Genomic DNA, 22,485 nt, shown 5'->3' with positions numbered 1-22,485 from the left:
AAGACGGACGTTAAACATAAAAAACCTGCGACTTATAGTCCGGTGCAGCTTCTATATATACAAATGATGCAATTTAGCCTCTGCGGCTTATATTCGGGTGCGGCTAATAGTCCGAAAATTACAGTAAGTGTAATTACCCTTAATTTGAGTATGTATAAAAGATGATTTGCCAATTGAATTACTTTTTTTTTACTCTTAAAATAAGGTAATTGGATAATATGCACTTGAAATAAGACAATACAATTGTTTTTCTCTTATTTTGAATGTAAATCGTCTTGTTCCATTGGCAAAGTGTCTCACTTAAGTCCACAATTCAAGAGAAATGCACTTATTTTAAGAAAAATTACTTATGTAGATCTACTTTTTTACAGTGTAATTCAGCTCAGAGATGTCCATTATATGCTGTAATGCTTTCAGGAGGCAACATCCATCCAATCCAAGAACATCTACTAAATTTTAGTTTGACTATAAAATACATGTAGTCACTTACACGAGAGCCAAGATGGCACATTTAAGAGCAGCCGGAGATGTTTTCAGTGCGCTGAAAGAGCCTATTAATTTCTGAATTAGTCATCTGAGGATGTGGCACTGCAGGGATGGATAACAGTGGGAAGTAGGGAAAGATGGATGGATTATCAGCTCTCATGGGGATTATTATCTCCTGCGGTGTGGATTCCACTTCACTTCCTCCCCGCCTACCTTCAGTTCGACTCCATTTCTTCCTAAAAACGAGTGAAACCTGTAAGGAACGGAAAACCTTTGTAAATCCAAACGTTGCGTGGGTGAAACACTTACCTTTCATTTCTTCTGTCCCAGTTTTCTTCACAGCTGGGCTTGTTGAACAGAGGCAGGAAGTTGAATGTACACTAATCCTTTGGCCTCCTGATGCATTTTTCTTCAACGCCAGATGAACTGCGCCATTGTCAATTTCTCGCCTTGTGGCCTGCAGCTGTCTGCGGCACTTGATTAAAACATTTCTTTTAGTAATCCCTGTGTAATAAAACTGTCTCTTAAGAGAGAAAGAGAGTGAGTTTATACTCATGCGTTTGTGTGCAAGTAAAAAAAAGAGAAATCAATCTTCCTATAATAGAGTTTTGCCTTAGTTTTTTTTGTGTAGACAAATGATTTGGAAAGTCAAATATCTTTCACTGTGGGGGAACTTTGAAAAGGCCACCAGTCTGAGTTTGTTGTTTCTTCTTATTGTCAGACAACAAATTGTATTTGCTCAAAGATTGAGGACTGTACGGGATCCTTCCTGACTAAAGCATTCAGCATTTATAATAGCTTACTGAAAAAAAAAAGAAAACTCCTGTATTGAGGTAGAGTAGCAACACATAATATCCCTTTGAGATAAAGTATTTTTGAATTGAGTTTAAATCATGTGGAGTTTACTTGCTTTTTGTTCTTTTAATTTCTTTTTAAAATTCAAACATTATAAAATAACTGTTTTCAGAAAAAAATAAAAGGTCCAATGCTTTTAAGTCGATGTCTGCGCTCTACTTTTTATGTAAAAAACAAATCTCTCTGGTACGAAAGAGGATTAGGGCCACAAAAAAAAAAATAAGTTAACTGATTTATTCATTTTATTTCAGTTTAATATGGTAAAAAAGTCAGAATTCTGAGAAAAAAGTCAGAATTTTGACTTTATTCTCAGAATAAATCAGTTAACCCCTTGAACCCTACGGACCCACCAGCGGGTCCAGCTGCTACGTGACCTCGTACTTTTACCAAACCCCCAGTATTGATGTAAAAAACATATTTGGCACAGTTTGGTGACATTTATGGATAAATGTGCCAAAATGGCCTCTCCGCCTAAGAAATTTCTCACTAATACCATTCTAAAATAAATATGATTCATCTGATTGAGTCCAAATTTGGTATATTTTTACACAACATTTAGATTTGAAAGTCTGTACTACTTTTTTGTGCTATAAATAATATTTTGGTAGTGTTTTGCAATGTTTATTTCAAAGAAAATTTTGGCGAGGTTCAAAAAATGCAAAATATTTTGTATTTTGTCCCTAATATTTCAGGCAGGGTCAAAGCTACAATGGTGCTGACACCAGAAAACCATTCTATGACATCTTACCTTTACAGACGTACCAAAAGTTTCTTCTTAAATCTAATAGCTTTGAGGCTATAAGTTATTTACTTTTGTGTGTTTTTGTCAGGCAGACATTTATTTATACCCCCTTAGGGTGTAAGAGGTTAACAATTTTTTTTTTCAGTGGCTCTAATCCTCTTCCATAGTCTGGACCCGCCGAAATGCAAACGCCTTCTATAAGGCTTGTATGGCAACACAGGCTCTAAGCCTATTAGCTCACCATAACAAAGGACTATGTGTGCTTAAACATATAATAAGCATTCATGATTAAATGTTTATCTTGGAGCTAATGTCACATAGTAGCACGAGGTGAGGGAGGAGCAGTGAACGCTCTCACTGACAGTGGCCAGCCTCTAGTGGAGTATTGATTCCAATTTCCACAATTGGGTCCTTTTCCAGGCGTTACTATTTCACCCCTTGTTGATATTAACTAGGTCTAGTCAGAAGCCCCTCTTCGCCTTTAAATCCGGTTAAATACAAAGCGGTCAACTGGTCGATGGCTTTGTCTCTCTCTCCATCCATGTGTCCTCAAAAGAAAATTGATAATTAATCAACTTCTGAACATTCTTGTAGTTTATGAACAGCCCACTGGAGAAATCAAACAACAAAACAAGTTTATTCAAACCAGGAAGGCTTTTCCTGATCACAGCCTTCTACTTGTCTCAGTCATCATCCATATGAAGTCAAAGCCCCCAAGAACAACAGAATCTCTAGACTGCTTCCTTTTTAAAGGAAAAGTCTGGTCAACAAGGAATAATCAGTGGGTCATTATTTATACCTAAAAAATAACACGTTTGCGTTGATTTGATAAATGAAGACTTCACTATTGAAATTCACCAGGGCTATAGTTAAACTGACAATGCCCACGTGCATGGCAGCTGGATGTTGGAATATATTGGGTAAAAGTGAAAAAAAAAAGAGTTATTTCACCTTTCCGATTCCTGATCCTCCACGGACGGGTTCATTGTTGGGTTGCCAACTTAAAGAGGGAGGATTTGCCCTCGAACTTCTTGCCAGATAAAAAAAAAAACACGTAATATGTAGCCAACATTTGGAAAAAGAACGTTTTCAAGATGACTTGGATAATAGCGCGTTGTGACAAACACCAGATACAGCACTGGGACTTGATCAACAGCCGATACCGCACCGTGACGTCACAAACCGGTAGGTGCCAGTAGTGTTCTTTGACAAACATGGATGCCTCCAGTAAAGCACATTCAAATGAAAATAAATTAAAACCATAATTTATAGAACAGTTTGTAATAATTTCATTTTTAAAATACTTTCAGGAGTTTGAATTCTGAATATTACAGGTATTTTCCTTTAAGGGAACCCTCAACATTTGATTTCAATAAGGTGTCAAGCTGCTGAACAGAGCATAAGCATTGACAACAGTAAGAACTTTCCTTTTTACATCTCAAAGCTACAATGAGACAAACTGGATCACTGGGGGTCCTCAGCAGGGGGTTTGCAATCAACCCCAAACCAGAGCAACGCCTCGAGCGATTCCTCTTCTCAGTTCTGCAGTAGGAAATATTTTAGTACCTCCCAGCATTTAGATCCAAAGCCCAGGCTGTGTCCATTAAAGGGTAGTTGCTATCAGTCAAAGTCTATTTGAATAGCCCATGGCATTGCAAAACAAATGTAAAGTGTGGACTTCAAATTTAAACCAAGATAAAACCATTAACTCTAATGAAATTAATTTTAACCTGGATTAAACAAATGCTGTTTCTCCATTTTGGGTTCTGGATAACCAGATTATTACCTGCAGGAATCAGCAATTCCCGGCTGCCTCTCCTCACCTGGCTCACATGACCTCACCATCCCTCCTGGCAGGTGATCGATCAGTTACAGTTTTTCTGAGCAGGTTCTCCCAGAACCCCAAACAAAGACGATGCAAGCGCTTGTTTGTTGAAGTAGCATGCTGTTAGAGCCGTGGGATTCTCTCAGTTCTGGACTCATTAGCGCTGCTGATCGTGCTTTGGCTCTCAGAGCTGCCATTAGTAGTTTCTACGCATATCTAAAGGTGTGTTAACAGTTGTATGACAGCACATGTTGGCATGATTACAGGTGGAGTTAATTTCCAGGAGACTATTGTTGTTAAGGGTAGGTCTCTCAGCTTTTTATTTGATAGTCTACATAAAGTTTCAAGAATGTATCAAAGCATACCTCCAAATCTTACCACTGTGTCTGCTGTTGATGCTAACTTATTTTGACCTTTGTGTTGCTTTTGTTTTGCTCAAAGTCTGTGGCAACAGTGAAAAGCTTCCTGCCAAAAAGCTGTTTACCATGCTGCAGTAAGAAACGCCATCCGTGCCAGCTACTTAATGAAATCCGATGAGTGCCTGGCTGTCCTCACATCCAGCATTCCCAAAACACCCTAATGAGCGTTTCTGCTTCTAATTTATTTCCAAGATGCTGTTCACAAAGAACTGGGTATATTATAATAAAACAGGTGCATAATTAAACTTTTAGGGGACCACATGCTCATGACGGCTTCCCTTAAATGCTATAAACACTCAAATAAGCCAACAAACTTTCATCCCTTGCCAGTCCTTTCATTGAAGTGGCTTTGCCAGCACATTTGCTCTGCATGTGGGACCATTGTTGGTGCTGTGTCGTCTTTGCTGTCTTCTGTTTAACTGCGGTGTCTTAAAATGTACACTCGAAAACGCGCACACGCACAGACTTTGCATTCGTTTAAACACAACTAAAGCATGTAATCAGTTTGGTTGATGTCGTGTTCTATAATATGCAAGAGTGAGGAATTTTTAATATGACAAAAACAAATGACTAAGCATACTTTAACATGGTGCCAAAGGCTTCAAATAAAAAGTTTTTTCTTGCTCTCTACATATGTGTGTGAAGTCAAGGTGAAGATCATTGCATTTGTCATTTCCAGAGTTTCTAACTCCTACTAGTGAGTTTTATTGACTGTCCTACATTCCTCTTTATCAGATTTTCTCCCCTTCCGTCTCTTAACAGAGACAGCAGACACTTCAGAGCTTGCAGAAGTGCAGCTCACTGCTCTTGTCACACTGGAGAGCCACCCAGGAGTAGAAGAAAGGGAATGATAAAGAGAGCCTTGGAGGAAAAAAGAGGGAGGGAAACAGAGGAGTTAAACGATTGCAGAGCTGCTCAGGGAAAAAAGAGGGACTCCGTGACGTATCCCAAACTCTGAACTGGGACCGCACCATAATCTGTGTGTGACTAAATAAGTAATGAGGCACAACTCTGACATTCTGCAGATATATTTGGGGTGACACACTTTTATTTTCACTGATTCATAAGGCAGTACTTTGACTATTTTGGTTGACTCCTAGACTCTTATAACAAGATACAACAGGGCAGTGTCCACTCTATTCAGTGATGCAGAGGACCTTTTACAAGACAAAGAAAAATCAAGATGTTTTTCCCTGTGTTTAATTCAAACAACTTAATAGTTTTTCCAAAAAAAGTAAAAAAAAAAAAAAGGCCACTGGACTTTGTTTCCAAGTTTGAAGACATTTTGCTTCCCATTCAGGAAGGTTTTCAATTCAAATGTCAGAAATTGCGTTGAGTTTGAGGCAATTCTTACAATTTGAATTGAAAAAGCTTCCTTGATGGGAAGCAAAACGTCTTCAAACTTGGAAACAAACTCTGGTGGATTGTTTTTTTTTTTTTTACTTTTTTTTTTGGAATGACTATGACATGGATGACTGAACATCTGCACCAGCATACTAAATAGTTTTCCTTGTAAATTCTGGTGAGGCGTTGTAAATGTGGAGGACAACAATCCGATTTTTTGTTATGCAAGAAAGAAGCGTGCCGTAACCCTATGTTTATTGTCATTCCTCGTTCGGGATGTTTTTGTTTTGTTTTTTCCCTTAACCGCACTAGTTGCCCTTTTTTTCCAGCAGTAGCCTCACAGGAAAGGGGGTACGAAAGAGGGGAAGAGACAAGGGTAAAGGACCACAGGTCTGATTTGAACCCGGGTTGGCCGCGTCTAGGAATAAGGCCTCTGTACGTGGCCATGCGCACTAACCACTAAAGCACACCTGTAGTTTTGAATGTTTGAGTAAAATTGAGTAACATTTTTCCGTTTTGTTTTGGTGATTGGTTGGAAACTGATTTAAAACACAGCAAGTTTACATGAAACAAACTGTAGAGGGTTTGGAAATGGGGAAGGAGAACAAAATGAACACCTAAGAGTGTGTATGTGTGCATGGCAGATGATAAATGAGACGGTGGTCCGCTGAGGTTCTGATGGACAGAGGCTGTTTTCAGGGTTCTATCCGACTGCTCTGTTACCTCACCGCCCAGAACACTCAGCTCATCTTGTCATGCTCTCAAGATCTCAAAAACTCTCCCTCTATGCTGCAGACATATGAAATGTTAAATGTGTAGAGTTGTATTTCAGGCTCAGGTTTCCAGGCGGTTCATCTTTTCACATAAATCATTGTCAAAGTTTTGACAACAGGGGAGAAAGGGTCAGCAAAAACTCAGCCTGTTTGCCAAGTAACCAAGGAAAGCTTGGCTCACACCTGGTACTCCTTCACTTTAACTGCTGGAATACAATTCAGGTTATTTGGCCCCTTTTTTCACTGAGAATGAGTTGTTTTTTTATTGTGCTTTGATCGAATTATCAATTTTATAAATAAAGTTTATTTCTTAAACTTTGAAGTAAAAGAAACTACATTTTATAAGGTGATTACTTGCTCATTTTGAACTAATCATTTATCAGGATATTCTGGTTAACGGATTGAATTTCTGTGCCCACACTCGCGGTGGTGATTTATTCCTGTCTGTCTCGTCATTTCTCTCCTGCAGGAGCAAAAGGTCATCGGTTCCCACCGCAGAGTGCATCCTGGAGCTTCCTCACTTCGCCGTTCAGGCGACAAGGCCTCAGACACTTTTGCTTCAAGCAATATGTCAGAGCTGGACCCACAGTATGGTCCATGGATCCCCAGTGATCAGTGAAAGTCTGCACAATGAGGTGTTTAAAGTTACAGGTAAGCAACAGCTGGGTCATGTGAACTGATGGGGTATTCACTAACGTTTTATCTGTTTGAGTTAGAAAAGTCCTCTAAACCAGCGATGGTCGATTGACCATTAATTAACTGATAAGTGGTGATTTTCTAAAAAATAAAAATAAAAATGTTTTCTTTTAATGAAGAGAGTCTTTCCATAATCTGAACATATTCTTTTTACATATTTTATGTAGCGCTCCCCTCAGTAACCATAGAGATGAGGGCAGGGCGTTTGGGTTCTTCTAAAACAGGGGTCACCAACCTTTTTAAGGGTGATGGCCACTTTAAGGGTACCGAGACTTAGGAAGGGCGACCATTACTGACCCATGAGCTGCAAGGGTTAGCGTTAGACTAAACTTTGTTCATTATTATCAACATATTTTTATTTTTAATTTCTAAGTTTATTTAGACATTGTCATTTTTGAAATATCTATACATGATTAAAAAAAGGAGCAACAGAATAAAATAAAAATTCAAACTTAGCCCACTGGTGGGTTGTTCTTTATTTAGAAGACTCTAAGGGCCCCCCATGTGGTCCTTGAGGGCACCTTGGTGCCCACGGGCACCGCGTTGTTGACCCCTGTTCTAAAATATAAATCTCCAACTAAGCTTAAACCTGATGAACTCACGTTTAATATTTGTTTTGAATTTGTCTTTTTAAGTTTACACCAATGGACTATTTTAACCTACCTCTGAACTAACAGGTTTAATCAAGATTTTACCACCAAAATTAAATCAATTACTCATTTAAGGTAATAAAATACACCACACACTGTTTTAGAAAATCAATTCTCAATTATTTACTTAATACCAAAATTATTAAAGCCATGTAAAAATAAAATAAAAATATCAGAGTTTCTTATTCTTTAAAGAAAACAAATATTCAAAATAAATACTTTTATATTATTAAACTCTGGATGAATTCCTTTTTTTGTTTATACAGGAAGCTGTATTTTAATTCTCCCTCTTTTTTTATAGAAAAGGATTTAACTGAAACGTTTTTTTCTAGGTTAATGACATACCCTTGTTTTTGGTTTATTAAAACACTGAACCAGAAATATGCACAAACAATGAAAACATAAACTTTGTGGGCCCACACACCTTATTACTAAAGCCGGCAATCGTATTCGTTTTTTAAACCAAATGGATACCCTTTAGTGTTTGGTGCAGGCCTGGGTGGAGCTTGAGTTCGTTGAAACCTCAGATCACACGGCTGGATGGTAGAAAAAAGGTGAGTTGAGAAGAAAATCCGTCCGGAGGAAAATGAAGACCCTTCACTGCCGAAGATGCAGCGCTTGTTCGCTCGTCGTCTGCAGCTGAATTTAAAAAAAAAAGGAGCTCATCACTGTATTCTGACAATTTCTTTAGCGACCTGTTTGCAGAACTAAACTTAGACTTAAATTTGTAAAAATATAACAAAACAGGAATTTATTGGGAAACTGTAAAAAGATTAATAAAATAAGTCAAACACAAATGATGGTATTGATGTATTGCAAAAGGATTATTTAAACCCTCTTTTAATTTAACAGTATTTTTTCTGATTACTCGAATACACTTTATTTTTATACCTTACAAAAAATATGTATGAACAAAAAACAACACAAATTAAATTTTAATTTTTCTGAATTTATTTTCAATATAATTCCCATCAAATATATGGATTTTTGCAGCCGAATTAATAAAAATTCAAAATTTGAAAGTTATTAACAGTTAAGTTAAGAAACTAGGCAGATATTGCAGCTTTACTTTGCTAGATTCCTCCTAAAATCACTCTAAGAGTTTAAAAGAAAGGGAATTTTGTAAACCTGTACTCCTTCTTTTAAAAACTTTTTTCTTGTGGCTATGACTGCTCCCTGAGTCACAGCTTGACAGGGTGCTCTTGGGAACTGCATGTGAATTAAACTGTCAGACAAGTGACAGTCTTTATATTTATTTAAACAATGCTTTGATGCATGCAGCTTTGGGTTGACTTCTTTTCATAATCTACTTATCAACAGGCTATATCACTCTGACATATTGTCACATTTTACTTACCGATTTGTGTCAATGAAATGGATGCTAACTGTGGTCTAGCTCTTTTGTTTTCATTGTAATCCAACAATCAGTGGTTTGATTTACAGTTTGTGACGTTAGTGGCGTTTTTAAATGGGTGGTTCTGGTTGCTTATAGAGGAATGTTAAAGCTTGGCCTCATGAGGTCATGAAAACCCTCTCTGCATGTGGTGTCGCTTGTTGCTATCATGTCAATTTATTTCATGTTACAAAGTTAATTTCTGCACTTTTCTGTCATCAAATTCTTGCTTTCCCAGCATGTCGGAAGTGTTTGAGACGCTGATGCTGCTCTTCTGTATGTGCTACTTGGGTCGTAACTAAAGCCCCTGTCACACCTCGACGATTTTGACCAGTGTATGCTTGATGTACGAAAAATCTGGCAAAAAGCTAACATAGGTCGGATAAGTTATGGGTATGTTTTGTATAAGTATAAGCAGTAACATGGGCAGTAAGTTACATATAAGTTATCTGATATTGTTGCAATACGTTAAGTGTAAGTTACTCATAAGTTGTGTTGTCCAGCTTATCCAAAACCTATTAGTAACGTGTGCTAACTTATCAAGAACTTATCTCCAATGCGTATCGACTTATTTGACGTGTTCCAGACGACCGCTGAACCCGTTTCTAACTTACAGCTACTGTATAATGGCAGCATTTTGGTATTAAACGGGGGTTTACAGGAGGAAACCGTCAGTTCTCCAGAATTCATCTCCATCATAGGGTGATGGATGACCAATAATCTTCCTAGCAGAAATGGCGCTGAATCTGCTGCGACTATAAACCTTCTTTCTTTTTCTTTATTCTTTTTATTTATCCTTTTTTGTTTTTGGGCAGGTGGTAAACAGTAGTTGGGTTAATACCGCGATAAAAACATCTTTTTATGCAGACCGGGAGCTCTGGGCACTGTGCGCCTGAAGGGAGCAGCTATAACTGATGCTTCGTAATGCCCATGAAATGATGCACAGTCATCATTTCATGGGCATTACGCTGCCTTGCGTTATGGATAAGTTTGCCTGTTGTTGGCATAGGTTGGATAAGTTATGGGTACGTTTTGTACAAGTTATGAGCACGCTGAAACATCCTAAAAACCCTGGCATTCGTACGCCGAGAATTAATCGCTAAACTTTCTTTCTTTCTTAGCCAACTCTCCTGAGTCAAACCTTACTTCTCAGGACTTGGCTAGCTAATGTGTTGCGGGCATCATGGAGTAAAAGCCTTAGCAGCGGTCAGAAACATTATCCATGTTTTCACCAAATATACTGAGTTGCTGGAGACATTTAAAGCTGCAGAGTAAAAGATTTTCATCCTGCATCACCCTTGTCAAATCAGCTGAAATAAATCATCAAACAAATGGAAAATCTTTCTGTAAACTGACCGCCTGCTTGTGGGACGTTAGTGAAAAAAACCAGCAGCTGATAACTATCGTATCGGAGCTTTTCCACCTGCTAACAAACAAACTAGCTGTCTCTGTCAGGGAGACAGACTGGTCGCTGATCTACACGGCCCAGATTCTAAAGTAAACTTCACTGTTATATTAGATTAAAATACCTCTCCAGCAGAAAGACTGCAACCCGTGCGCCTGTCTCATAAATTGTCTCCAACTGGTAAAGGCTGCACTAGATTCTCATTTTCTCCAGGTTATTACCTCTTTTCCTTTTTTTTGATTTGTTTCTCTTGCCTCTCACTGGACAAAAGGGTACAGAGAGTCCTCCTTTGCAACAGAAAGTAGGAGAACAATCTATGGTTGTCTTTTCTTGTTTAAACTCCTCACCAACAGATGCTCCCAAAACAGTTCAGGTTGACCAGTTCATTCCATTAAGGCGACTCTCATCAAAATGACGAATCAACATGGAGTATCCCATTTGGTGCAAAGTAAGAGCTCTCATTCGTCTTTTCATTGCATGAGAGCTCTATTATTTATTAAGTAAAGTTATTTCTCTTTTTTTAAAGAATATTTATATATTAAAGCAATACTAAATCTTTTTGGAAATTAAAAAGGACACATTTATTAACCCTTTTTATTTCTGATCACCTGCATCCCCCTTACAAATGGACTCCCCCTCCGTCCCTCAGTGAGGTCTAGAAGAACAAGATCTATATCCAGCCATTCAGCAAACATACTGCTACATGGCTGTACATCTTATTTTGGCAGGTCAAGAAAAAAAAAGGTAAAAAGTGAATTGAAAAGTTAAAAAGTAGAGTTAAAAAGTTAATAAGCCTAGTTAACAAATATATTTAGGTTTATAAACAAAACAATATAAATGCCAGTATCAACATTAATGCATCTAAGGTTATGTTTTACCAAAAAAAAAAAAAAAAAATGTGTTGGGCAAGTTGGCGTTCCTTGTTAATATTTGCCATCAAAGTATCCCTATTCCAGGTTTTATCGTGGATTCCAATAACGCTATTGGCTGAAATTTGGATTTTCAAAGTATATCACTGAGGGCCCTATAAGGGGTTAAACATTTCCTTTGAATGGTAATCTTTGTTTCGGAAATGGACGTTACCTGCTGTGAAGAGTAAAATTGAACATAGAACTCCTCTTGTCTCACTGATCCGTTCATAAACGATGCTCCTTTGTGTAGAAAACGGAGGTGAGTGTGAATTGAACCAAACGGTAGCCTGTCTTATGACAGTAGCATCTGGACTGTTCTCTGGAGGGGCTCGGGATTTTCCAACTCATTAGGATCATGTTGTTTGGTCGGCTGTCAACTTTCTCCTTCGGCCAAAGCGGCTAAGCTACCTTTTTTTTTATTTCTTTAACAGTTGTGTAACTGCCAAAATATATGAAGCTGGTCTCCCATGAAGTGAAGTCAAATATTCCTCTCCCCCCCATTTTCCCGTTTTCTTGGAATATGTCTTGAAAAGTGACATGGAGAAACATTTACACATCTGGCCATTGTGCTGGCAGGTCAGAAAGAGAGGGGGGGGGTGAACTCTTGGATTACAAGAGAGTGAAGGGGAAAAGGTGATGCGTTAGTTCAACAAAAATGCACTTAAAACTATGTAACCATGAGAAAAACGTTTATTCTGTATCTTCGTTTGGAAATATGTCGACGCTCACCGCTTTAGTCTCGGTGTGAAGAAAAGTCATAAAGGTAGAGAAACATACAGTAAGTTCAGCCAACTTGAATAATAAACCCTTGTTATTCTTGTGGAACCTAGTTGTTTGTGATGTGCAGGAAGCTGTGCGATGGTTCCTTAACCTTTTCTCCTGGCTCTGTTTAGCTTTAGACAAACCTGTCATCGATCAGTCATCAGGTTGAAAGCAGTAGGTCCTTTAGCTCGCACAGGTTAACGCCTGCCATCGTATTTATAACCTGGCAGTATGTGCCCATCTAACAGTGTCATATACTGATAAGAAAAGCAGTTACCTTTTAAACATGTGCTTTTGTAACCCTATAGGACCAAACCCTCTTTTATATCCTTTTGATGTTGGTGAGCCTTTCATTGCTGGAAGGTGTTTCATATCGAGGTTTAGCTGACAGCACAGTCAGTCAGTGTCATATGTGAGGCATCTGGATATAGGATAGGATTTAACTTCCAGTTGGAGGAAATTTAACAGTTTACTTATGGAGGGGGGAATTTCACTGCTTCTGTTTTAATTTCATACTTCTAAATAAAATAAAGGGCCAAAATATGTAGTTTTTCCTAGATATTTACAGTGTATTTTGGGTTAACTAAATAGAAAATAGAAAGAAAATTCCAAAGACATGTTGTCAGTGTTAATGTACATACCTCGCAGGCATCTGACCGCGGCCATATTGAGTACCTGCTCTGGTGAAAGATGCCGTCCGTATGTTGAGCCGTTGGGTGCGATGATAAAAAAGTGACCGATGCATTTCTTTGTACCGCTTACCAAAAAAGAACGGCATCAGAGATAGCTGTCAGGGATCAGAAGGGCTGCAAGTAGCTGTCTGTGTACATTTAGTATTAGATAAAAAAAATATATATATATTATTTATTTTCGCGAAAATGAAGTTATTAGCTTACACTGATTAGACACGTTGTGAAAGAAGTGCATTTGATATAAAGAGATGAAGGTCTAGCTACAGACAGTGTAGTTGTTTAGCTGTTTATATAAAGTAAACATAAAGATCAGCAGAATGCAACTTTGTTTTACATACAAATATCTTCTTGTTTTTCGGATGCCATATTTGTTTTAGACAATCAGCCAGCTGTAAAATACAGATCGGCATCTGTGCTTTTTAAAGCTTTCAAACTTTCCCCGGTGAATGAGGACGGGTTGTGTGTAAGACACATGTATCAGTCCAGAAAAGAAAGAGCATGTCAGTTGAAGATAGGTGCTGAAAAAGCCTGCAGGGACTTTTTATTAATCGCATCCAATAAGACAGATTTTCTCTGAGTATCATTTAAGCTGACAAGGATTTAAATAAGAATGATCAATACTTGAAGTAGAAAACTCAGCTGTTTCCCACGTTTTTAAAGTCTCTTTGTTACATCAGAGTGGGACACAAATTTCCGGCCAGGAGTTTTTCGCAACCTGCTGATTGTAATGATATTTATTCAATTCAATTTAATTTATTTATATAGCACAAATTCCCAACAAACATCATCTGAAGGCACTTTACAGTTCACCAGATCATACAGTCAAATTGGTTCAAAGTTTTCTATCTAAGTAAAACCAGTTGATTGCATCGACTCATTGACTCATATGCAATCCATCACTCTAAGCATGCTTGTAGCGACAGTGGAGAGGGAAACTCCCTTTTAACAGGAAGAAACCTCCAGCAGAACCAGGCTCAGTGTGAGCGGCCATCTTCAGAGGCCGACTGGAGTTCATATTTATGGGACAAATTGTAGGATGCCAACACGTTCATATTTGCAAACTCTCAATGATAGGATTTGTCACCTATCTGCCATGTTTATCCGGATGGAGCTGATCGCATGATAATTTTTCTTGCATAGGAGTTCTCCCTTCATCCAGAGAGTCACAGAATGACAGTCACAGATTCAAACCCCATCTCCATCCATCCAGTCCATCCAGTCCAAAGTTGGTCGTTGAGGGCCGCTCTCCTGCAGGTTTTAGAGGTTTCCCTGCTTTAGCTCAAGTCCTGATGATTGCAGTATAGCAAAAGCCTGTTAATCAGCTATCACTGGAAATCAGCTGTGCTAAAGGAAGGGAAACCTCAGAAACCTGCAGGATAGCGGCCATCGAGGACCAAATTTGGGCATGCCTGATCTAATCGTTGCTGTCGTTTAACCAACTGAATGGGCTCAGAGGGCTTGGTGGCAGCCCCGTGGCTGTCAGTCTGTCCCAGAGCAGCTGTGGCTACGACCTCACCACCGTCAGTGAGTGAATGACTAAATGTATAAAATTCTTTGCAGTCCTCCGACTTAAAAAGGTGCCATATAAGAACAGGCCATTTGCCATTTAGGTTGTGTAAATTAAGGAGATGTCATTTGGCTGCATGCATAAATCCTCCCTATTTACCTCCAGCTCATTTGAAATCTGCTCTTTTTCCCTAAGCAGCTTCAGTAACTTTGAGTTAAAATTGAGCTTTTTGTAGTTAAACTATATGTTTAATTTTCCTTGGGTTTTATCTAAACCCTCGCCTCATATTTAAGTAGTAGGTTTAATACTAACTTAGACTTATATTCTGTGTCTCTGAATGTCTGCTATGAAATTAAAAAGTGACTCATGATGTGCTGTTCTTTTGGTTGAAGGTTATTTTTTTAGTCACTTCTTTTTTTTTTATGAACCTTTTCTTTCTGTGTTTGATAATGAGTTTCTGCCGTGATCTCACCTTATGGTAACCTCTGATATTGTTCAGCTGTCACGGTTAAAATGTTTGAATCCCTTTGCGGCTTGCAGAGCTTCTGTAGTAATAGTGGAGAACTTGGACCACTAATTTCTGTCTGCTTTGCGGCAATATTACAGCCTGATTTCACCACACACTGACCACACTGACCTCCCACACATTGCAGCGGATCTGCATGCATCTGTATGAGAGTGTGATGTATTCTCAGTATTGGTCTTAGTTGAGTATGTGTTTTTTTTGTAGATGTACAAAGGCTAGCTGTAGCTCAGCAATAGCAGATGTTTGCTCCAGGTGTTTCGACATCTGCATAATCTCAATTCCTGACCTGCACAATCGATACGCTTGACTTCTTCTTTAAAGGCTCATTTTAAAAGACAAAGGTAAGATCATCGAAATCATCACAGCGCTGGCTTTCCCCAGCAGTGATTGATTACACTTTGATCCAGCAACCGCAGCTGTTTTTCTGGCCACAGAACTCTGTGGTGGTCTGGTCTGCAACGGGTGGGGGGGTAGCCTGGTAGGCGTTGGTGGATGGTGGTCACCAGCCATGTTCCGGATGATTGCTGGGGGATATATGAGCTGCGACATAGCTTTAGCATGACAGATCCTTGGGAAAAAGAACAGAGGAAGAGAGAGTGAATGTTTTAATGAGCGGAATGAAAAATGAAAAAGAAAATGAATATAAAGGCTGAAAGGAAAAATGACAGGATGAGGGACATAAAAGCGAGTCAGATTTTGGGACCAACCTCAGCGCTCACAATTACAACTGGCCTTTGGTTGGCTTTATTGCACATGGCTGTGGCGCCTCAGTGGACAAAGGGGACATATGCGCAGATGCATGCCTCCCTTTGTCATTGCTGGATTGTGTTTTAAACGTTTGTAGTCACTCTACAAATGATTCAAAAATGCTTAAATACATTAAGTCAGCACTTTTACTGCATACCAACTAAATGCCTGTTGAAATATAAAAAAAGATCCATGACCATATCATTATTAGAACACATCCTTTCTTTTATTTGTTTTTCTTTGCCCAGAAACAAATGTGGTGTCTGAGATCATGTCAGCCGTAGTTTTAACGCATTTTTGCACTGCATGAAAAAGGCTACTGCTGTCACAGCCAGCATCTCATACTCCTGTGATCTTTCTTGGTTTAAGGGCCCCAGTTTGACGTAAATCCCCTTGTGACGTTCTGGTGCTTTATAGGTCTGTGTTATTAGAAGAGGAAAAGTGTCTAATGTCATATCGCTCCGTCACCTCTGTAATCTGATCCGCAGTATGCTATGGGTTCAAATTTGTCTGTTCCTAATCTTTATCTGCCTGATTTTAGCCTTTTTTTTTTAAACTTCACCTGCATGTCTCCTTTAATTATCCTGACTGTCATATAAACAGGTGGGGTTTGTTTTCTCTAATAAATGAATGACATCCAGCATCTATTAATTGAGACGATTCAGAGGAACATGCAGATTTTCCTCGTTATCTACTGAGCCTCCTTTGGAGTGAAATTTAATTCATTGTTGCTGCGAGCAAAAAACATGTTCTGCAAATGGAAATGCAAAAAAAAATTAGAATGAATTAGAATACATTTTTAATTCTTTTTTAATTCATTCTGATTTTATTTTTACATTTTCTCAATTTTTTTTTTTTATTATTTTTTTTTGTTTTGTTTTTTTTATTTTTTATTACAGCCCTAGTTTTTTCGGCTCATTTTTTCAACAGTAGGCTGGCAGGAAAGGAGAGATGAGAGAGAGGGAGAGACATGCGGCAAAGGACCACAGGCCAGATTCAAACCCGTGTCGACCGCGTCGAGGAGTAATGCCTCCGTACATGTGTCGTGCACGCTGACCACTGCTCCACCCACGCGCCCATTATTTCTGTTTTTTATACAGATTTTATATTTTTTTTCTAGCTTGATGTTTTTTACAAATTGCATTTTTTACTGAATACATTTTACAGATCCAATTATCTTCCCTACCAACCATGTAGAGGAACGCTTGCACACATTGAGAAAAAAAATGTTGTTGCTAGGGTTCTTGTAGACCAATAGAAACGCGTCTTCATCATCCCACTAGAGGAAAGCCCGCCCCCAGAAGTGAAGAGAAAGTAATTTGTAAAACACAATAAAAAATTAATCAGTAAAACTCAATCCGACAAAATAGACATTTTAATTTTGCATCAAAATAAGTAAAAAAATAACTAAATAAATAACTGAAAAAAAAATTGTCTAAACAGTAAAGTTACCATCAAAAATGTGTTATGATTAAATCGTTTTTGAAGGTTTAATTTCTGGATTGTATTTTTTTTTTATTCCAAAAAAAGAAAATGAAAAAAAAAAAAAATCCACTGGATTTTGTTTTCAAATTTGAAGAGGTTTTGCTTCCCATCCAGTAAACTTTTTAGATTCAAAATGTCAGGAATAGTTCAAGGTTTTATACAGTAGCCCAAAAAAAAAAAAAAAAATAGTTTTTGTTTTGAAACATGGAAATTAAGGCCTTGTTGGGCTTCCTGGATGGAAAGAGAAATGTCTTCAAATTTTGAAACCACATCCAGTGGATTGTTTTTAATTTTCTTTTTTTTGGAATGACTACTACCTGGATGACTGAGAATCATCACCAGCCATTTCTAAAACTTGTTCTTTGCTGCATCAGTAATGGATCAAACTTCTCTCTGCAGACTCAGAGCAAGGAAAGATTGCTTGGATATCTTTCAGCTTTCTACAGTGAGAGTGAAAGACAGATGGACTGGAGGTCTCCTCTGGTCTGTGGTTGTCAAGTATGTCAGTAAAGAGATGAAAAATTCAACGAAAGCCCTAAGATGTCTCTTTCAGCGCAGCCTGCCCCCCCTCACTTAAACATCCATACTTCTTTGAAGAGGTAACTTATTGGTTTGAGAGAAAATTCTTCCTGTCTTCTTGTCTGCTTCACAAATTGCCATCAGGACAAGAAGAAAGTTAGAGGGAAAGAAAAGCGAATGGTCTTTTTCATCTATATGCAACCTATTTCTGACATTAAAGACACGTCGCGTCAGCATCAGAGAACCGATAAATAAATCTGGGGTGGAACTTGAGACAGTTCTTGTCAATGAAAACTTCAATAGGTTAAGGAGGCCCTGGTTCCACCCGTGGCAGATTCTGATGACGTTTTAAGTCAGTCCAGACTCGGGCTTCCCTTCAACTTTTCTTTAGTGTTACCGAAGCTGTCCGCGCTTTCCCTCTTGCTCCTTTCAGTCATTAGCTAACCAAAGATGCGGGTGGAGTCTAATTAATGCTGAATATGTGTAGATTTAACTGCATGAAAGGAACTTCAAGCGTTCCTCTCCATCTAAAAGAAAAAAAGACAGATCTACGAATAGACACGATTCCAAAGAAGTGACTTCACTTTTTGTTCAGAGAACAAGCAGCTTTATTTAATCTTGCAGTAGATCCCCTTTAAAACTTTTCTTTTTTTCCCCCTGCATAATAAAAAAAAAATCAGGCCTCAATAATATTGATGATTTTAGAAAAAAACATTTATATTGCAATAATTTTTTTTATTGCAAAAGAAGAGACATTCCCTTCTTTCCATTTGAATGAAATCTTCATCAGTTTGCCTGAAGTTTACCGCTCTGATCACTGAGCTCAGGTTGGGAAAGTGGAAAGTCCTCTGATATTACCAAATATATCCCAGAGTTATAGTCCGTGGAAACTGAAATCATAGCTGAGCAAGTGGTGCATCCAAAACATGCTTCTGATTTTAAAATTACAAACGCTCAAGTCATGATGATGATGATGATGGTGACTGTATACCCTGTGCCAATAAAAAAAAGGTAGCAGAAATGGGTTTTGATTTTACTCAACAGTGGCCCATATTTTTGTCCTGGAAAAGCAAACTGTAATATGATAGAAATTTCCCCACTGTGGCCTTGGTTTATGAAACATTAAAGAGGTAATGACTTCTTCGCTATTACAGTGTCAGCAACCACACTCCTCTTGATCATATAATTTAATAAGCAGACCAAAAGATGTGTAAAGTTCTCTGTAAAAGGAATCTGGGAAGGAAGAGTTATTAGGGCCCAAACTGATTCAACAGAAGCCTTTATTTTGATCTGAAATGAGATTCTTTTTCATGGTTTGGTTGATTAATAGCAATCGTTTTTTTTTTCAAAAGTTACAAACATGAATCATGTGAGACATGAAACAAAAAATCCACTGTGAGAATAATAAGTTTTAAAGCAACCGGAGCAGACTCTGGATGTTACCGAAACCCAAATTAATTAAAGACTTAAATAAATCTGCTAGTATTTATTTCATCTAGTAGTGTCTACAGACCACTGGCTCCCTACTGGGAGCCAGTGGTCCCATCTGAGGCTAGCGACCAGTGCCAGCCGAGCACATAGCTCCACGTCAGAAGGCCATAAATTCCCACTGTAACACCCATTGAAGTGCCTCAGCGGCACTAAAACCCCGGTCTTGGATACCCCCGCACACAGACCCTGTCAGGCCCCTCAAAGCTGAGATAAAGTTATTAATCCCCATGGATTATTGGTAAACAAGCACTCTCCAAGGGGTGTAAAGAGAACTGACTTATAGACACACAGGAGTGCTTCTTTAAAAGCACTAAACAACCCATTAGCTGTGGTTTGTTGTTTGGAGCGTCAATCTTGGTGGAACCACAGTCACGTTCTGTCCTAGCTGCTACTTCTAGGCCATAATAGTCTTGTTAATTACAGCCTAAAAAGTGAAAAATTGTTCTGTGCTCTCAATTTAAGCAGGTAGATAAGATGATCTGCTAATGAAATCAGCATTTTTTTCCCTTAAATTAAGATTATTAAATATTATGCACTTGAAAAACATAATGGATTTGTTTGTTTTTTGAATCACCATAATCCATTGGCAGGTTGTCCTACTTACTTGCTCAAATCAAGGGAAATAGGCTTAAAATGTATTTAGGATTAAATCAAAGGTTTACACTCACCGGCCACTTTATTAGGTACCCCATGCTAGTAACGGGTTGGACCCCCTTTTGCCTTCAGAACTGCCTCAATTCTTCATGGCATAGATTCAACAAGGTGCTGGAAGCATTCCTCAGGGAGTTTGGTCCATATTGACATGATGGCATCACACAGTTGCCGCAGATTTGTCGGCTGCACATCCATGATGCGAATCTCCCGTTCCACCACATCCCAAAGATGCTCTATTGGATTGAGATCTGGTGACTGTGGAGGCCATTTGAGTACAGTGAACTCATTGTCATGTTCAAGAAACCAGTCTGAGATGATTCCAGCTTTATGACATGGCGCACTATCCTGCTGAAAGTAGCCATCAGAAGTTGGGTACATTGTGGTCATAAAGGGATGGACATGGTCAGCAACAATACTCAGGTAGGCTGTGGCATTGCAACGATGCTCAATTGGTACCAAGGGGCCCAAAGAGTGCCAAGAAAATATTCCCCACACCATGACACCACCACCACCAGCCTGAACCGTTGAAACAAGGCAGGATGGATCCATGCTTTCATGTTGTAGACGCCAAATTCTGACCCTACCATCCGAATGTCGCAGCAGAAACGAGACTCATCAGACCAGGCAACGTTTTTCCAATCTTCTATTGTCCAATTTCGATGAGCTTGTGCAAATTGTAGCCTCAGTTTCCTGTTCTTAGCTGAAAGGAGTGGCACCCGGTGTGGTCTTCTGCTGCTGTAGCCCATCTGCCTCAAAGTTCGACGTACTGTGCATTCTGAGATGCTCTTCTGCCCACCTTGGTTGTAACGGGTGGTTATTTGAGTCACTGTTGCCCTTCTATCAGCTCGAACCAGTCTGGCCATTCTCCTCTGACCTCTGGCATCAACAAGGCATTTCCGCCCACAGAACTGCCGCTCACTGGATGTTTTTTCTTTTTCGGACCATTCTCTGTAAACCCTAGAGATGGTTGTGCGTGAAAATCCGAGTAGATCAGGAGTTTCTGAAATACTCAGACCAGCCCTTCTGGCACCAACAATCATGCCACGTTCAAAGTCACTCAAATCACCTTTCTTCCCCATACTGATGCTCGGTTTGAACTGCAGGAGATTGTCTTGACCATGTCTACATGCCTAAATGCACTGAGTTGCCGCCATGTGATTGGCTGCTTCGAAATTAAGTGTTAACGAGCAGTTGGACATGTGTACCTAATAAAGTGGCCGGTGAGTGTATAGAAACTATAAGATAAGGTAAATGGTTTGGATTTTAACTTTTGTATTCAAAGTAATCAAAGAAAAAAGCTTTAAAATGCTGCAGAGGTTATTGAGCAGGTGATGATCTGCCTCTGTGTCTAATATATTGGACAGCATCCAGTCTCACACCTGCAGGGCTGAGAGGGTCTAACATACATTATAAAAAGGTTTTCTTCACATGATAAAGTTCTAAACAAACTTGGCCTCTGTCAAGTTTTTAAAACCAAACTAAATAGCCTCAGATCACCCTAAAACGTTAAACTCTCCTTTTATTTGTGCCTTTGACAGGCAGCACCTGATGACACAATAAATGCACTGTGAAAAACAGTCAAGAAATAAGTCAAAATGTCTTAAATTCTCTTTTTACCCTCATGATTTGCCATTGAAATTAGCATTTTTACTCATAAAATAAAATAATCAGATTATATGCACTTGAAATAACAACAATTTTTTTCTTACCGGTATTTTAAATGTAAATTGTCTTGTTCCATTGGCAAAGTGTCTCTCATCTTCAATTCAAAAACGAATGCTGTAATTTTAAGGAAAAAAAAAATCCTTATTTAGATTTCATTTTTTTGCATTGTGGCTTCTATTCTCCCCTTAAAATTTAAAACCTATTTCTCCATGTTCACCGATGTTCTGTGTATGACGATGCTTTATTGTTCTAATGATCAGGCAGGCCAGGTTAGAGCCAAAATAGTTCACACTGAAGTCAGGCACAGGCCAGATTTTAAAGTTAATGGGAACAATCACACACATAAAAAAAATCAGATTTCTGAAAATAATCGGAATTGGAGCGTTAAGGCCTGCAGTATGAACATAGCCTAAGTAATGAGGGACTATGAGCTGTACTATTCTGTCCTACCACTGGCTGATCATCCATCCATCCATTTTCCATCATGGTTATCCCAAGAGGGGTGCTGGGGGTGCTTTCTATGGGCGAGAGGCGGGGTTCACCCTGGACAGGTCGCCAGTCCATCTCAGGGCAACACAGAGACAAACAGGACAAACAACCATTCACACGCACACACTCACACCTAAGGAGAATTTAGAGAAGCCAGTTAACCTAACAGTCATGTTTATGAACTGTGGGAGGAAGCCGGAGTACCCGGAAAAAACCCACACATGCTCAAGGAGAAGATGCAAACTCCATGCAGGATGCCCCAGACAGGGAATCGAATCTGGAACCTTCTTGCTGTAAGGCAACAGTGCTACCCACTGCTCCACTGAGCAGCCAACTGGCTAATTAACCATCTGGAAATGGCAGAGTGGGAAGGATCTACTAGGCATCAAAATATCTTTCTCTCCTTTTTTGATTCTCTGTTGTTTCTCATTTTTACCCTTCACTCTGCG

The 22,485-nt window shown here is 38.9% G+C and overlaps 1 protein-coding gene and 1 long non-coding RNA gene across 9 annotated transcripts in view; one reads left to right on the top strand and one right to left on the bottom strand.

Moving 5' to 3' along the window:
• The window catches only part of LOC119787790 (vacuolar protein sorting-associated protein 13B-like), a 474,173-nt gene that overhangs the window by 89,260 nt on the left and 362,428 nt on the right, over positions 1-22,485 (top strand). For all 5 annotated transcript variants that reach the window (XM_038291827.1, XM_038291828.1, XM_038291826.1 and 2 more), the window contains one exon: positions 6,914-7,095. In XM_038291827.1, coding sequence (XP_038147755.1) covers positions 6,914-7,095 — 182 coding nt within the window. The remainder of the gene's footprint in view (positions 1-6,913; positions 7,096-22,485) is intronic.
• Positions 8,367-22,485, bottom strand: part of LOC119787792 — a 28,175-nt gene continuing 14,056 nt past the window's right edge. Inside the window, exon 3 of one of the 4 annotated variants that reach the window (XR_005281372.1) lies at positions 8,367-8,429. This is a non-coding gene — a long non-coding RNA (uncharacterized LOC119787792). Of the gene's footprint in view, positions 8,430-12,414; positions 13,019-15,446; positions 15,555-18,698; positions 18,730-22,485 lie in introns of those variants that run through there. The other 3 variants (XR_005281371.1, XR_005281370.1, XR_005281373.1) reach the window with 3 other exon arrangements.

The sequence above is a fragment of the Cyprinodon tularosa genome, unplaced genomic scaffold (assembly GCF_016077235.1).
Source record: "Cyprinodon tularosa strain WSP-4 unplaced genomic scaffold, ASM1607723v1 ctg301, whole genome shotgun sequence".
NCBI lineage: Eukaryota > Metazoa > Chordata > Actinopteri > Cyprinodontiformes > Cyprinodontidae > Cyprinodon > Cyprinodon tularosa.
Note: the sequence above shows the minus strand (reverse complement) of the source record. Positions and strands in the feature narration are given on the sequence as shown.